Source organism: Octopus sinensis, linkage group LG14, assembly GCF_006345805.1.
Source record: "Octopus sinensis linkage group LG14, ASM634580v1, whole genome shotgun sequence".
Taxonomy (NCBI): domain Eukaryota; kingdom Metazoa; phylum Mollusca; class Cephalopoda; order Octopoda; family Octopodidae; genus Octopus; species Octopus sinensis.
The window spans coordinates 48,267,907-48,285,227 of record NC_043010.1 but is presented as its reverse complement, the minus strand read 5'-3'; the positions used below and the strand labels follow the sequence as shown (position 1 = coordinate 48,285,227).

At 38.1% G+C, this 17,321-nt stretch overlaps 1 protein-coding gene across 1 annotated transcript in view; it reads right to left on the bottom strand.

Annotated features, from left to right (window-relative positions):
- The window catches only part of LOC115219341 (dynein heavy chain 6, axonemal-like), a 349,247-nt gene that overhangs the window by 301,237 nt on the left and 30,689 nt on the right, over window positions 1-17,321 (bottom strand). The window contains exons 5-10 of the mRNA XM_036509002.1: window positions 6,587-6,710; window positions 5,417-5,564; window positions 4,350-4,472; window positions 3,627-3,761; window positions 2,530-2,665; window positions 620-674 (exon numbers count right to left, since the gene is read on the bottom strand). Of these exons, the coding sequence (XP_036364895.1) occupies window positions 620-674; window positions 2,530-2,665; window positions 3,627-3,761; window positions 4,350-4,472; window positions 5,417-5,564; window positions 6,587-6,710 (721 nt within the window). The remainder of the gene's footprint in view (window positions 1-619; window positions 675-2,529; window positions 2,666-3,626; window positions 3,762-4,349; window positions 4,473-5,416; window positions 5,565-6,586; window positions 6,711-17,321) is intronic.

Genomic DNA, 17,321 nt, shown 5'->3' with positions numbered 1-17,321 from the left:
CACCCTCTCTCTCTCTCTCTCTCTCTCTCTCTGTACTCTCTTTCCCTCAGACTAATGCTTTTTGCAACCTTCTCATTTTATCATATTATTTGCCCAACGCCCCTGAGGGGCACATTATAGATTTTTATTGAAATTAGCCTATTATTGAACTGGATGTTAGTGTAACATGTATGCAAAGTTTCGTGAATATTGGTTCACTGGTTTAGGAACTTAGATGGTAACAGACAGACAGAAATTGCCATTAATATAGTAGATGTGTGTGTGTGTGTGTGTGTGCATGTGTGACTGTCCCTACATACTGCTTGACAGTGTTGATATGTTGGTCTGTTTACATCCTCATAACTGAGTGGTTTGATAAAGAGACTTATACAAAAGGTACTAGGCTTACAAAAAAAAAGTCCTACAATGATTTGTTTGACTCTTCAAGGCAGTGCCCCAGCATGGCTGCTGCCACCTGACTGAAACAAGTAAAAGAGTATCACTGAAATCTCAAAGTTACGACGTTATGCATGATTAATTCAAAACAATGTGAATGAATAAGTAGAACATATGACAAAATAATCTGAATGCTAAAGGGTTAATAATATTTAGAAGACTTTAAAAATAAATCCAAACAAACCTTGTGAGTCTTTGGCAAACAGCATATTTATTTTTCTTTGGTTTAACTCCAGGTACTACAAAAATCAACAATGATAAATTAAAAGTAAGAGGTGAAAATATATCTCCCGTAATTTTCTTTATTTTATACGTCTTCTCAAAATATGATCAGCTGAATGTAGTAAGCTAGTTTCTAATAATGCTTCCTACAATAGGCACAAGGCCTGAAATTTGGTAGAAGGAGCTATGATGTTTTTCACAATGATGTTTTTCCCAATGCCTCAAAACTATTTTATCGATGACCAGGTGATCCTTGGTATTCTGAGAATTCTTCCTACATCATTTTTGTTCCCTTGGTAGTATTTCTTCCTATGCCAGGAAAGTATATGTCTTTGCCACACATATTCCAGTGAGTATCTTCTAGATTATGTTTAGACATGCTATGGGATGGTAGTTTCCCACAATATCCCCCTTTCTTCTACCTTTCATTATAAGTGTTGTCCTCCCAGCCAAAAGCCATAAATCCCATCTGGTCCGGAGGCTTTCCAGTTGGGCATTTTATCCACTTGTTCTTTCACATCACCCATGCTTATGACAATATTCCTTTGTTTCTTTCCGCCTTGTAATTCTGTCTTGATTGTTCCTATCCATGTTGCATCCATTTTATGCACCACATTGTCTCCCCATAATCTACTCCAGGCTTGATTTGCATCAGAAGCAACATTTTCCCCATTGTCTCCTTCTAATGTTCGGAAGAATTGCTTCGGGTTATTTTTGAATAATCTGGTATTATTATTGTCGTCGGCGGCGGCGGCGGCGTTATTATTATTATTATTATTATTATTATGATTATTATTGTTATTATTATGATTATGATTATTATTAATAAAAGGGTAGACCCAAAGAGGTAGACCCAGGAAAACCTGGGACGAGGTGGTGAAGAACGACCTTCGCTCTTTAGGTCTCACCGAGGAAAGGACCAGAGACCGAGACCTTTGGTAGTATGCTGTGCATGAAAAGACCCGGCAGGACAAGTGAGGCCATAACCCATGGCCCCTACCTGGGACGTAGTCAGTCCACCTGTGCATACCTTCCTTCTTGGGACACATAACTCTACTTGTGAAGACCTGTTGAGGCAAGTGAAAATCAAAAATCAAAAATCAAAAATCAAAGAATCAAATCAAAATCAATGAACATCAATGGAATTTGTAGTTTTGTGGTACCAGTGCCGGTGGCACATAAGAAAACCATCCGAACATGGCCGTAACCAGTACCGCATCGACTGGCCTCCATGCTGGTGGTACGTAACAAACACCATCCAATCGTGGCCGTGCCAGCCTCGCCTGGCCCCCGTGCCGGTGGCACGTAAAATACACCATCCGAGCGTGGCCGTTCGCCAGCCTCGTCTGGCACCTGTGTCGGTGGCACATAAAAAGCATCCACTACACTCACGGAGTGGTTGGCATTAGGAAGGGCATCCAGCTGTAAAGACACTACCAGATCTGACTGGCCTGGTGCAGCCTTCAGGCCTCCCAGACCCCAGTTGAACCGTCCAACCCATGCTAGCATGGAAAGCAGACGTTAAACGATGAAGATGATGATGATGATGAATAATAATCATAATAATAATAATAATAATAATAATAATAATTATTATAATAATAATAATAATAATAATAATAATAATAATCATAATAATTATAATAATAACAATACTAGGCATACAAAGAATAAGTCCTGGGGTTGATTTGGTCGACTAAATGCGGTGCTCCAGCATGGCCACAGTCAAATGACTGAAACAAGTAAAAGAGTAAAAGAGAGAGTAAAGAGTAATATTAATTGATTAAAACTAACTAACAGTTGGTTTTGATTATAAGAACTACAAAATTTGAACCAAAATTTTAAAATATAAGGAAAAGAAACACTCTGAACCTGTCAATGAAGTATGGCCATCAGCATTTTGGTGACAGTCATCTGGCACAAAGCCATCTTTTAGCATTGCATTCCGACAAGCAATTCTTGCAATATTTTTGACAATGTCCCGAAATGTTTGTGTGTGTGTTACAATCTTAAAGAAAAGGAAAAACAATGATAAAGAAAAAGTTAAAAGACACAATTTTATATGAAAAAACATTAAATTTAGAGTTTTTATTTTTTTAACTAATTAAATAATTCTAAGTTCATTAAAGGTCAATATGATTTGTTATTTTAAAGAATAACTTGTATTAGAAAAGACATCACATTTATAAATTAAGTAAAATACTATAAATATATTCTCTACTAAGATTTTCAACCTAATATTATAAGGGCTGATTTGTCAGTGGAGTTGTTTCTCTTTTCAGTTTTGATCCATTGCTTACAAGGGGCATTCCAGAAGGTTTGAGACTTTTTTTAGGAGAAGCAACTATCCTAGATTATTGTCATTTAAGCATATCATTATTATACATCAAATAATCTGATCTGCCAACTTATTTTCTTTCAGACTGAAGGAGACAGCTGGACAGCTATAACAGCACTTTCAACACACTCTGTAAAGTGGTTAGCATTAGGAAAGGTATCAAGCCATAGAAACCAGGCCAAATCAGAATGGAACCTAGTGCAGATCTCCTGCTTTCCAGCTTTGGTCAAACAGTCCAACCCGTGCCAGCATGGAAAATGGAGGCTAAAAGATGATGATGATGACGAGGTGTGCAGCATACATCACAACTATTCTAATTCTAGTCTAAAGCTAAAGAATAACACTACAAAAATTCTGTCAAATTCCAATCAGTATTACACCTCAGTCAAGACAGAATTTGATCATTGAATAGTACAATCCAAATATATCCCCCATTTAGGGTTGTTTTCTTATTGGAGTCATACTAATACGTATTCTTTTGAAAATAACTGAAAGTGAAATGAAAATGATCATGAAATGGGGTTCTTTTCTTGAGAATAGTGTTGACATAAGATCTTTGTTGAATGGCTATTCTAAGTAAAGCAGCTATTTGTTTTTTATGTTAAACAGTGAGAAGCCAAATCAAACTTACAATTTTTGATTGTTCACATTGAGCTTCATAAAATTGGGAAGCTGCATATGTTTTGTCCTCTTCGATTTTACATAACCTCATTTGACTGACTTTGTCACACATCTCTTTTATTTTTAAAATGGTCGCAGTCAGCATCTGATAAACAAAATATGACACGTCTTACAAATACAGTAATGTTTTAAATGAACAACAACAGAAATATTTATTTGCACAGAAACCAGGAAACCGGGCCCATGAGCCTGGCTTGGCTTGAAAAGGGTGACATTTATCCGGTTTTTTGGGGGGTTTTTTTTGGACTGGTTTTAAGCCATTTAGAAAGATTTGTTCAAATTGGGCTCCACGCCAAGAGATGGTCCTATACACATGCTTGTGCAGAGGATGCTATGATGAGTTTTAATATACTATTGTGGCTAATGGTGGAACCTCAAGCCCTCAACACTTTTTGACTGGGACCGACATACTACAAAAGCATAAAACATCAATCTTCAGCTCTTGAAGAGTAGAGGGTCCTACTGGCAATTCTCTAATTAGGCTCGCATTTCCTAGTGCCAGCCCTTACTACAACTAAGATAATAGTCATTAAATTGCATTTAAGTTTTTTTTTTTTCTTGTAGGGAAATGTATTGTTTTTTCTTAAAGTTTGCACCCCATTGTATGAAGCTCAAAATATATTTTTAAAAAAACGTAGAAATGCTTATAAATAAACAGTTCAAAAGTTCTTACAGGATTCAGCATATATAAATTTTCTCTCAAAAAGTTTTCACTAGTCTTGAATTTCATCTGTCGGATGTTCTTGTGCCATAACTTGAATGGTTTCCACATTTGAAATTGAGCAAAAAAGCGAGTCTACAAAGTGAGAAACAGTAATTACCATCTATATTACACTAAAACTCAAAGATGCAAGGAAAAGTAGGGATCCAACTGGAGAGAAGGAGAAAAGACAGGCTAGAGTTGAGGACAGTGGAAAACAGATATCAATGGCCTATGCTCCTTATAGAGTGAAGGGCTTTAGTAACAAAGTAAAAGAAGACTTATATTCAACATATAATAGCACATCAAGAATTCTTCCATACCATTGTAGTAAACATCCCAAATGAACCAAGCTCCATTATTGTAATATTGTAATATTGTAAGATGGTGAGCTGGCACAATCATTAACACACTAGATGAAATGCTTAGCAGTATTTTGCCTGTCTCTACATTCTGAGTTCAAATTCTGCCGAGGTCAAATTAAGTACCAGCGAAACACTGGATTCAATGTAATCGATTAGTCCCCTCTCCCTGAATTTCAGACTGTGTGCATTCAGTAGAAAGGATGATTGTAATAGTTCAGTAATACTAGTAATAATTTTTTATCTAAATCTTATTTTTAAATGTAAGGTCAATGATATTAACTAAATTAGGGAAAATACTAAAGATCTAAAAATAATGCTTATGTGCTAGCATTTAAATTTGAACAAATTTTCCAGAAAATTACTTTATATATCTTTATTGTAAGCTCTCGTAAAAGAGATTACAAAACTGACTTTAAAAACACTGCTTTCTCTTACTATCTGTAATTTTTGTTATTGTTTTTTTGTCTTGTGTTCTTCAAACCTTCTGAGATACTTACATAAGTTTCAGTCAAAATTGGCCCAGGCCATGACTAAATAGCACCAAAACCACCCCAAAAAAACCCATACCCATCATTTGCATACAACTATGACCTGGTTTTTGGCTGGAGTTTTTTTGGTTTTTTATTTTTCAATTTCCTAAAATTTTCTATTATCCTAAAAATATAAAAGCCTCACCTTTCTAATTTTGGAAAAATTGATATAATCTTGCTGCCACTCATCAAGTTCAGTGAATTCCGGTTCATTGTTTGCCAAATATTTCATAACACCACGAGTGCTAATGGTGGAGTAATTATTTCGGTCAATATCAACATAATGGACAACTCTGTTGAATAAAATAAATACCATTGATTAACATGAAATTAAAGCATATGAAACAATTCTTTCAAACACACACACACACATCCATGCATACATACAAAGATAGATACAAATATACAGATGTCATATCATTATCGTTATTATTATTCTAAAGACTCCGCCGGTTACGACGACGAGGGTCCCAGCTGATACGATCAACGGAACAGCTTGCTCGTGAAATTAACGTGCAAATGGCTGAGCATTCCACAGACACGTGTACCCTTAACGTAGTTCTCGGGGATAATCAGCGTGACACAGAGAGTGACAAGGGCGACCCTTTGAAATACAAGTACAACTCATTTTTGCCAGCTGAGTGGACTGGAGCAACGTGAAATAAAGTGTCTTGCTCAAGGACACAACGCGTCGCCGGGAATCGAACTCACAACCTTACGATCATGAGCCGAATGCCCTAACCACTAAGCCACGTGCCCTCACATTATTATTATTATTGTCCTCTTCATTAACATCATCTAATTGTTTTTTTATATCCACTTTTTAATGGAGTTATGGGTCATATCATTATCATCATTATCATCATTATTATTGTCCTCATCATTAACATCATCTATTTTTTTTTTTATATCCACTTTTTAATGAGTTATGGGTCATATCATTATCATCATTATTATGGGTCGGCTAAGATTTCTTTGGGCAGTTTTCTACAGATGGATGACTTTCCTGACACAAAAGCCTTACTTTTTTCACATAAGATACCTTATTTCACATCATCATATGGTTTCAAATTTTGCCACAAGGGCAGCCATTCTGGGGAAATAGACAAGTTGATTACATTGACCCCAGTTTTCAACTGGTATTTGTTTTATTGACCCCGAAAGGATGAAGTTACTAGATTATAGCAGGGACAATCTAAAGACCCCCACCAGACTTCTTTTAAGAAAATATACATAACAATATATTTTAGAAAAAAAGCAAAAGAAACAATTCCTTTCAATTAATTTCAACAATTTTAGAAATGTTGCAGCTTACTTGAGATTGTAATAATGGTAATATGGGGATGTCTTTGGAACACAGTGTGCCAAATAAAAGAAACCAATACTTTTATCCTTATTAGCACAAAGACACTTGATTACTTCATTCATATCTCTCATACCTAGATCAAACAAAATATAATATGAAATAAAATAATGTCATTTTCATGAACACATAAAAATTTATACAACAGTAACAGTCATCAAATTTTGAAAAGTGTCTATTAAAAGAGAACAGAGAAAAAAAGATGATGGCACCATTGTTGACTAGCAAAAAAGTAATTAATCAAAAACAGAAATAAATTGGTTTCAAATTTTAGCACAAGGCCAGCAATTTCAGGGGTGTGGGTAAGTTGAATACATCAATTCCAGTGCTTAACTGGCAATTATTTTATCGACCTCAAAATGATAAATGGTGAAGTTGACCTCAGCAGAATTTGAGCTTTGAACATTAAGGTGAATGAAATGCTGTTAAGCATTTTATCTGGAGTGCTAACAGTTCTGCCAGCTCACCACCTGAAATAAATTAAATCTTAAGATGCTAATATAAGACAAAAGAAAGAGCTCCTAATAGGAGGTTAGAAACATCTTGCTGGTGCAAGTACAGTCAATAGAAAATCCGGCATACAGGATGTCAGTAGGTTTCCAGAGGCATCAAGAGAAAAGGTCCCACACACTCTCTCCTGATGACCCCTGAAAATGAAAGGTATTGCTATTAGACAAAAGGAAGAGGTTGTAACAGATGGAGGTGTTAAAATAAGTAGTACACTGATTTATGACATCTACAGGCATAAGGCCACAACTTTCAGGGGACAGTTTACCCTATATGTCTGTCTCCCTGTCTCTAAAAATAACCCACTTCAAAATCCCGTGCTAATCACTTGTATAGCAAGATGTCATACCCAATGACTGGTATGGCAGTATTATTGTTACCTGCTAGAATTGAAATGCTTCAGTGAAAACTTAGCAAAGATATATTTTAGTAAGGAAGAAGATAAGGCCCTGCAACAGTCAGGGAAACAGAGATATGTGCTCAATATGCAAAAAAGGATTAAGTAGACAAAAGAACAGTGAACAGGAACAGTGGTACAAAACTTTGGGCGAAGATCACTGATGGTCACAACACATGGCAAGATTCTTCCCACTACCATTTCAGGAAGAGAGAAGAGCAGAACCACAACCTGGTAAAAGAAATGTCTAATGGAAAGTGCACTACTCTTCAGACAAACCAGTACCATCCACATCTGCAGCTGATGCAGTGTAGGCTGTCATCTACACATTGACCTCCCAAGTTCAAATGCAATATTGTTTTACTGACAGAGAAAGAGATCACATTGTCAAAAGTCAACTTCAACCAATGGAGGCCTACAACTACATGAATTGTTGTTGTTGTTGTTGTTGTTGTCTTGGTTTTCATTTACTTTTATTAATTGGACAACCATCAGAAAATTACTTGGGAAATGCAAAGACATGAATAGTTTTAGCTTTATTTAAACTCAGACAAATACTCATCTCTATTCAGTAGATTATATTTCCCTCTTTTTGCCCAATAATTAAAAAATACCTCTCAGTTCATGCACTTAATTTCTCTCTCTCTCTCACACACATACACACACACACACACAACACACTCACTCTCTCTCTCTCTCTCACACACATATATACTCTCTCACACCTTTTCTCTCTCATACATACACTCACACACACTATCTCTCTCTCTCATTCGCTTTCACTCTCTCTCACACACACTCTCTCTCTCATTCACTCTCACTCTCTCTCACATACACTCCCTCTCTCTCACACTCTCTCTCATTCTCTCTCACTCTCAGACTCTCTCTCTCTCATACACTCTCTGACACTCTCTCTCATACACTCTCACACACTCTCTCACTCCTACTCTCTCACTCCTACTCTCACACACTTTCTCTCCAACACCCACTCTCTCTCCTACTCTCACTTTCTTACACACACAAGCACATACACAGAAACATAAACTCACTTTATCATACTCTTAAGTAATTTCATTTAAAAACATTTCCATTTCAAGACCTAATTAATTTTCTCACACATTTCCAGCTGACAACTTGAAATGCAAATCTAAATATTTTTGCGTAGGAATAGGCAACTCTGCTTCAAATTTCAGATGGAAAAGATTCTCTCATATTCCACAAATACTTTGATAAATGATCGCAATGTCTTACTTCATCTTCCCTATAAATCTAAGCAGTTTGTAGTTGTTGGCAAATTCTTGAACAGCTGCTGCTGCTGTTGCTAGAAGTGATTTTGCTATAGGTGATGACGGTGTGGTTTCCTAGTCAGCAACTCCGTATCAGCACAAACCATGATGAGGAGGTAAATGATCAAATATGAATTCTGTTTGGAATCTTTAGCCAGGTGTGGCTGAGAAGCTTGCATGGTTTTAGGTTCAGTCCCACTGCACAGCTCATTGAACACACACACACACACACATGCATGTATATAGATAGACAGACAGACAGACAGATAGATAGATAGATAGATAGATAGATAGATAGATAGATAGATAGGTAGATTATATATATACATGGTGTGGTTGTGTGGTAAGAAGCTTTCTTCCCAACTATATGGTTCCAGGTTTGGTCCCACTATGTGGCACCTTGGGCAAGTGTCTTCTATTATAGCCTCAGGCTGACCAAGCATTTTAGGACACTGTCATATTCTCTGATGAGTCCAGATTTGCTGTATTTCCTGACGGTGGTCAAGTGTGAGTCTGGAGACTATGTGATCATGAATTTGATGTGAAAAGATTGTAGCCAACAATGAAACCTGTCAGCTATTCTGTGATGGTCTGGGGAGCAAGGTGGTACAGTTTAAGGAAAACATAAACTCAGACAAATTTGTGACCATATTGCAGAAATCTTCTCCAGTGGTGAAATGATAAAAGATGACTATTTATAGAAGACAGGGCTCCTTGTCCCATGGTTAAAATGACCCAAGATTTGTTCGATGAGAATAGCATTAAAAAGCTTCCATGGCCAAGCCAGTCACCAGATATGAACCCTATTGAACACTTCTGGGACATAATGGACTGGATTCTTCATAAAAAGAACAAGAAAGCATCTTCAAAGCCAGATCTTTTGAGATTACTGCAGACAAGAAACTCCACAAGAGAATATTCATCATCTGATCAGTAACATGGCTAATAGAGTCCTTGTATTGAAAAAGACAAAGGGCATGTCTACTAAATATTGAATATTCACATTATAACCATTAATAATTTGAATGTATAATTTCAGATTTAAAGTAATTTTAATGATTATAAGGATGACTATTTACTTCTGTTATGTCTGTGTACATATAAATGTATATATCTATATATATATATATATATATATATATATCATCATCATCATCATCATCATCATCATTTAGCATCCGTTTTCCATGCTAGCATGGGTTGGAAGGTTCAACTGCGGTCTGTGAAGCTGGAAGGCTGCATCAGGCCCAGTCAGATCTGGCAGTGTTTCTACGGCTGGATGCCCTTCCTAACGCCAACCACTCCGTGAGTGTAGTGGGTGCTTTTTACGTGCCACCCGCACAAGTGCCAGACGGAGCTGGCAAACGGCCACGAACGGATGGTGCTTTTATGTGCCACCGGCACGGGAGCCAGGCAAGGCTGGCAGCGGACATGAACGGATGGTGCTTTTACGTGCCACTGGCACGGGGGCCAGGCGAGGCTGGCAACGGACACGAACGGATGGTGCTTTTACATGCCACCGGCACGGGGGCCGGGCGAGGCTGGCAGCGGACATGAACGGATGGTGCTTTTACGTGCCACCGGCACGGAAGCCAGACGGGGCGGCGCCGGCAACGGCCATGATCGGATGGTTCGCTTAACCACAGCTGCAACTTCAACTGATGTTGATTGGCCTCAATTTTGGTTCTGCTTTCTGATATCTAATTTGATTTGGTTTGATTTTCATTTTGATTTTGATTCTGACTGTTCTCACTGGTCTTGCCGGGTCTTCTCACGCACAGCATACTTCCATAGGTCTCGGTCTCTAGTCATTTCCTTGGTGAGACCTAAAGTTCAAAGGTCGTGCTTCACCACCTCGTCCCAGGTTTTCCTGGGTCTACCTCTTCCACAGGTCCCCTCAACTGCCAGGGTGTGGCACTTTTTCACACACCTATCTTCATCCATTCTTGCCACATGACCATACCAGCGCAATCGTCTCTCTTGCACAGAACAACTGATGCTTCTTAGGTCCAACTTTTCTCTCAAGGTACTTACACTCTGTCGATTATGAACACTGACATTACACATCCATCGGAGCATACTAGCTTCATTTCTTGTGAGCTTACGCAAATCCTCAGCAGTCACAGCCCATGTTTCACTACCATGTAGCATGGCTGTACGTACACATGCATCATACCGTCTGCCTTTTACTTTGAGTGAGAGGCCTTTTGTCACCAGCACGGGTAAGAGCTCTCTAAACTTTGCCCAGGCTATTCTTATTCTAGCAGTTACACTTTCAGCACACCCGCCCCCGCTACTGACTTGGTCACCTAGGTAGCGGAAGCTATCAACTACTTCTAGTTTTTCTCCCTGGAATGTGGTAGAAGTTGGTCTCTGCATATTTTCAGAGTTTATTGCTCCTGAGCATCTGCCACAGATAAAAACTATTTTCCTAGTTAGTCTTCCTTTGACATTACTACATCTCTTATGTGTCCATAGCTTACATTTGGTGCATCTTATAGAGTTTCTACCTACGCCTTTTCTACAGATCGAGCAGGGCCATCTACCTGAAGGCGTTTGTGATTGGTCTACCTTCCTACTTATTAGGACTTTGGTTTTGGCTAGGTTGATTCTAAGGCCCTTCGATTCTAAACCTTGCTTCCACACCTGAAACTTCTCCTCCAGTTCTGATAGAGACTCAGCAATTAGAGCAAGGTCATCAGCATAGAGGAGCTCCCAGGGGCATCCTGTCTTGAATTCCTCCGTTATTGCCTGGAGGACTATGATAAATAGGAGGGGACTGAGGACTGAACCTTGGTGGACCCCAACCTCTACCCTGAATTCTTCACTGTACTCGATGCCAACCCTCACCTTACTAGCAGCGTCTCTGTACATGGCTTGTACAGCTCTCACTAACCATTCATCTATCCCTAGTTTCTTCATTGACCACCAGATAAGGGATTATATATATATACAAAACTCTCTCTCTCTCTCTCTCTCTATATATATATATATATATATATATATATATATATACTTAAACATATCAAAGGGAAATGGAAATTTATTAAAATTTTTACTTCCAGTGGTCTAACGTGTAAAAATGTAGTCCAAAAGACTATGTATTAGTCATAATATACAGTATACATTTAAACACATATAACAAAGTAAAGTTGTAAGATACTGCACGAGTATATGAAAGAAGGTTTGAAAGTGCAATTTTAAAGATGTTTATTCACTTGACTGGTTTCACGTTTTTAGAAAAAGATTGTTATGTGAGTGTACGTGAGTGTGTGTGTACATGAGTGTGTGTGTTGTGTCTGTCTGAGTATGTTTGTGTTGTTTTAATTGTTCTTGTCGTGTGTGTGTGTGAGCAACCGTATTTGTGTGTGAGGGTGCATATGTATGTGTGTGAGTGTGTTGTATTTATCAGGGGGTTCTCTGTGTGTCTGTGTGTGTTGGGTTTATCTGGGTGGTGTGTATGTGTGTGCATGTGCATTTTGTGTATGTTGGTACTGAGTATGCGTTTGTGTGTGTGTATATGTGGCTATGGTTTATGTAGTTTCTGGGTGGGTGTGTGTATGTGTGTGTGTGTGTGTGTGCTGTGTTTGTGAGAGATTTGTTTTGTTTGTATTGTTAGTGCAGTGTGTGTGTGTGTTTGTGTGAGTGTGTCTATGTGTCTTGTATTTGTTGGGGAGGTGTGTGTATGCTTGTGTGTATGTGTGTTCGTGAGTGTTTGTTGTGATGGTTGGATTGTGTATATATGTGTGAGTTTTTTTCTTTTGAGTGTGTGTGTGTGATTTTTTACTGGGGAACGGGCGTGTTGTGTGAGTGTGTGTGTGTGTGTGTGTGTACATATGTTTGCATGTATGCATGTATGTTTGTGTGGGTCGTGTTGTATTTGCATGTTCGTGTGTGTATCTGTGTATGTGTGAGTGTGTTTGTATGAATGTGATTTGTAATCGTCGGGGTGGTGTGTGTAGGTGTCTGCATGTACATGTTTACATATGTGTGTATGTGTATGTGAGTGTTGGTAATGGGTACTAGAATCGTATTGCAAGTGTATATATGTATGTGTTTTTTCTTGGAATGCGTGTGGGTTTGTACTCTAGTGTGGAGATATTGTGTTTGTGCATGTGTGTATATGTTTGTGTGTGTGTTTGCATTAGAAGTTGCATTGTTTTTGTGTGTGCGTGATTTTGTATATATGTATGTGTTTCTGTGTGTTTGTTTTGGGTGTGTACCTGGGGAGGGTATGTTAGAGTATCTTGAGTTGTGGTCTGTATTTTTGAATAAGATTTATTTTCCCTATTTATTTGTGTTTGGTCAGTGGTGTTGTCCGGGCATTGGTATAGAAGGAAAACTAGGAATTTGGGGGACTTGTTGTGTGCACAGAGATCTAAGTGCCCGCTAAGTGGTATCTGTCTTGTGGTGGGATCCCTCAATTGTTGGTGGTGGACTGTCATCCTTTCTCTGAGGGTAAAGTTCATTTGCCCTATGTAATCTTTGTGGCACTCTTCACACCTTATGCCATAAAGTAAATTCTTTGATGTGCAGGTGAAGTTATTTTTTATGAGGTGGATGCAAGTCTTGGAGTTGGAACAACCACGTTTTTTTATGGTGGGTGGTGGGCATGTGTTGGGTAATTTTGCATTGGTGAGTAGGTTTTTTAGGGATTTGGGTTGTCTTTTGCTTTTTATTATTTTATGGGTTGCGAGTACTTTTTTTAGATGTGGGTCTTGACTCAGCTGTGGGATGTTCTTGTATATAATTGTGTAAGCTTCTGTATTTCTTGGATTGTGTGTTGAGAGATATGTGAGACTATTTAATGTACTATGAGTGTGTTTTGGTTTTTGTAAGTCTTGGCCTGTTCTATTCCATTGTCAACTAATGATGCTGGGTAATGGCTTTCAAGAAGAATTGCCTCTAGTTCTTGGAGTCTTTTATTTCGTGTTCTATAATTTGAGACAATTGTACAGATTCTTCTCGCTAGGTTGAAGGGGATGTTTGTCTTTGTATGCTTTGGGTGATTGGAGGTGAACAGAAGGTATTGTTTCGAATCAGTTGGTTTGTAGTGGATATTAGTTTCAACATTGGTGCCTTTTTTATAATAAGAATGCCAAGAAAAGGGAATTGGTCTTGACTATATTCCATTGTAAATTGAATATGATTGTTGACACTGTTGTCACAAGTTTTTGCAATCAATGAGTTGGTCGAGTGTGTGGGACCATAGGATGAGGCAATCATCCAAGTAACGTTTCCAATTCTCCAACAGGTATTTGTGGAAAGACAGGCTCTATTTTATTTGGATTCTTCATAAATTTGTAATTCTAGGTAGGCCATCACCAGGTTTGCATAAGTAGGGGCAACTTTAGTACCCATTGCAGTCCCTGATACTGTCTGTAGCTGTTATTATTAAAATTAAAAAAGTTGTTTTGAAGGATAAACTTAAGGCCCTTGAAGATGAATTCTTTTTTTATTCTTTCCGGGACCTCATTGGGGTATTTTTCAAGCCAGAATTTAATAGCTTCTAGTCCATATTGATGTGGGATGAAAATGTCTTTATTGGCATGTTTGAGGAGATGATTTAATAGGTCTAAGTCATCTTTTTCAATACTTGGTACAGTATTGGTTTTAAGAGGATATTGATAAAGTTGCTTAATCTGTATGTTTCACAGTTTGGGCCTGCCACAATTGGTCTCAGTTTGAGATCAGTGGGATGTGGCACAGTGATGCAGGTTGAAGTGGACATTTTGCAAGCTTCGGTAATAATTTTGCTCTTGTGGATTTGTGGAAGCCCATAGAGGATGCTGGTTTTGCAATTAAAGTCGCATTCCTTTGCTGTTAAGTTATTTCGATGTTGGCAAATGAGTGTGTTTAATTTGGTCATTGTTTTGGATTGTTGGTAGTTGACTACTCTTTAAGGTGAAATACAGAGTTTTTGTATTGTTCAGTATACATATTGATGACAGTACTACCCTTATCTGCTTCCTTGATTGTGATGTCATGATTGTTTCGTAACTTATAGATGATTTCCCATTCCCTTTTACTGGTGTTGGGTTTAGGCTGTGGAAGTTCACTATAAGGAAAATTTGAAATGTAGTCACAAAATTTGTCCAAAGTTTTGTTTCTGCCTTTTGTGGGATTATAACTGCTCTTGTTACAAACCACTGATTCATCGTTATTGATTTCTTTGTCAAAAAATTCCTCTGTGAGGCGTAATTTTCTGCAAAAGTATGAGGCATCACCCTGTATTTCACTCAGGTTAGGGTATTGTGGAGTTTGAGTGAATTTTAGTCCTTTTGAAAAGATTTTAATTTGTTGGGTCAACAGGTTTAGGTTTGAGAGATTTACTATTTTTGGTTTTTCAGGGTTGGTATCTACCATCTGGTGTCGTGGATTCTGTTGCCCTGGCCTAAAAATGATTTCTAGGGGTTCTTCTGTCTGTGGTATTTTGGTGTGTATAAGTCTTTCCCCCATTGATGTGTTGCCTACTAAAGAGATTTTGGTTATTCCGGGGTCTGGGTTGTTCGTACTGGGTGTAATTTTGGTTCCTTAGAGTGGATTCGAACCTACAATCGTGGTTTAGAGGGGAATTCTTATATGGTGGGTGGGATCGCCAGGTTTGGGACAATTTGGGTTGGGACCTACAATCATAGTTTAGAGGTGAATTCCTATGTGATGGGTGGAATTTCCGATTTTGGAACGGTTCATGTGTGGGCTGGGATCTACATTGTCCGGTAAAGTTTTGTCTTGGGTTTGTCAGTGCCTGGGTTCTTTTGATAGGGTTATAGTGCAGTCTGTAAGTTCTGTTATTGTTGTTGTCAAAGTTAGGAGTCATGCGTGTTTGATGTTTTTTGATTTGCTTTCTTTGTTGTTGGAGAGGTGTGTGAGTTGTAGTTATTTTTTCAAAATATGGGTTGCTTTTAAAAAAAAATATCTACAACTCACAAGCCTTACCAACAACAAAGAAAACAAATCACAAAACATCAAACATGCACCATGCCTAACTTTCAGCTCCAACCAGCTGAATTTCTAGAATACTTTTTTGATCAATCTACATACTCTTAAGCATCACAGTTTGCCAAGTATATCGATATTCCATAACTTGTTTATACTTATTAATCAACATCATTAACTGGTTGTTATATTATTGCTGTTATTTCCATTCAGAACAGGTTTGAACATTTTAATAAACCCATTTTCCTTTTATCTTTCTTCCAACTTCACTTGTGTTATGTAGTTTGTGGAAAGGAAAAATTAGAAACATTTTCTTACCACATGTCTCTATATGTTCACTCAATGGAATTTGGTGAACATTGGTGTTCCGGATTTGTTGTCTGTGGACTTGTGAGCATTCTGATAATGCATTCCTTGCCTCACCTATATATAATTCTTCGGAATTCGGGCATCTAATGCAGTAGATCAAATTTTTGTTTTTGCAGTTCATATCTGCATTTGCAAAAATCTGTCCATTTTTTGTTCTAATGTATCTACCTGTATGCATGTATTGACACTTTCCACATCTGTTATCATTACACTTGGATACTGTGAGTGTGTTATCCCATATATATATGGGCATGTCCTTTACTAGCTGACAATATGTGCATCTCTGATCACAAGCAGAAGTAGTGGGGGAGCATCATAGCCAACCCTTTCTATCTAGAATATCAATTCTCAAGGATTCTCTCTCTGCTCACATCAAATAACAAATGTTACAACTGAATATCAACAGTATCAGTCTTGCCAGTCTAGTGTAGATGTATAAAGACCATAGGTGCTAACCCCTCCTTCCAGCTGAACCATTAAAAATAACGTTCTTATGCATTAACATTCCACCATGTACTCTGTCCTCCACAAGGGTTGGGGTTAGAGAATTCATACAGTGAATTCCTTCCATCCCTCTTGAAGTCTTCAAATGAGAAATGAAGCCATCATTAATGACAATGTTAATTCCACATCACTTAGCATTTTAGACTATGGCTGCTGCCAGCAGTTGAGTGGACTCTGGTTGCGGTGTAGTGGCTTTTATGCCTCAACAACTATGAGAGATATGCCAATGGAGTTAAAGTTCCTGGTAGAGACTCCCATGGTGAATAGATCAAAGGACAAAGGCCAGACTGACATGGACCACTTTTTCCTGGAGATGAAAATGGTTTTGTATAGGCCAGCGCCCCTACCTAGAGAACAAACAAGTCACTGAAGCATCAATGATAATTCAAACAAACAAGATCTGGGAGAGACAGAAAGACAGCCCACATCAAGAACCCTGGAGAAAGGTCATTCATAGCTTATGCTCCACAGGGAGTGAAAAGCTTAAATATATAAATAATTCTTTTAGCTATGAAACAGTGGTTCTCAGTTAGGGCCCATGTGAACTCCTGGGGAAGAAGCCATATAAGATCAGGCAGAGGGAAGTCCACACAAGCAAAATAGTAAATTGGGTCCACAGTAGTATTTTAAAAGTAATTGAAAAAATTTTACTTTAGACACAGGAGTGGCTGTGTGGTAAGTAGCT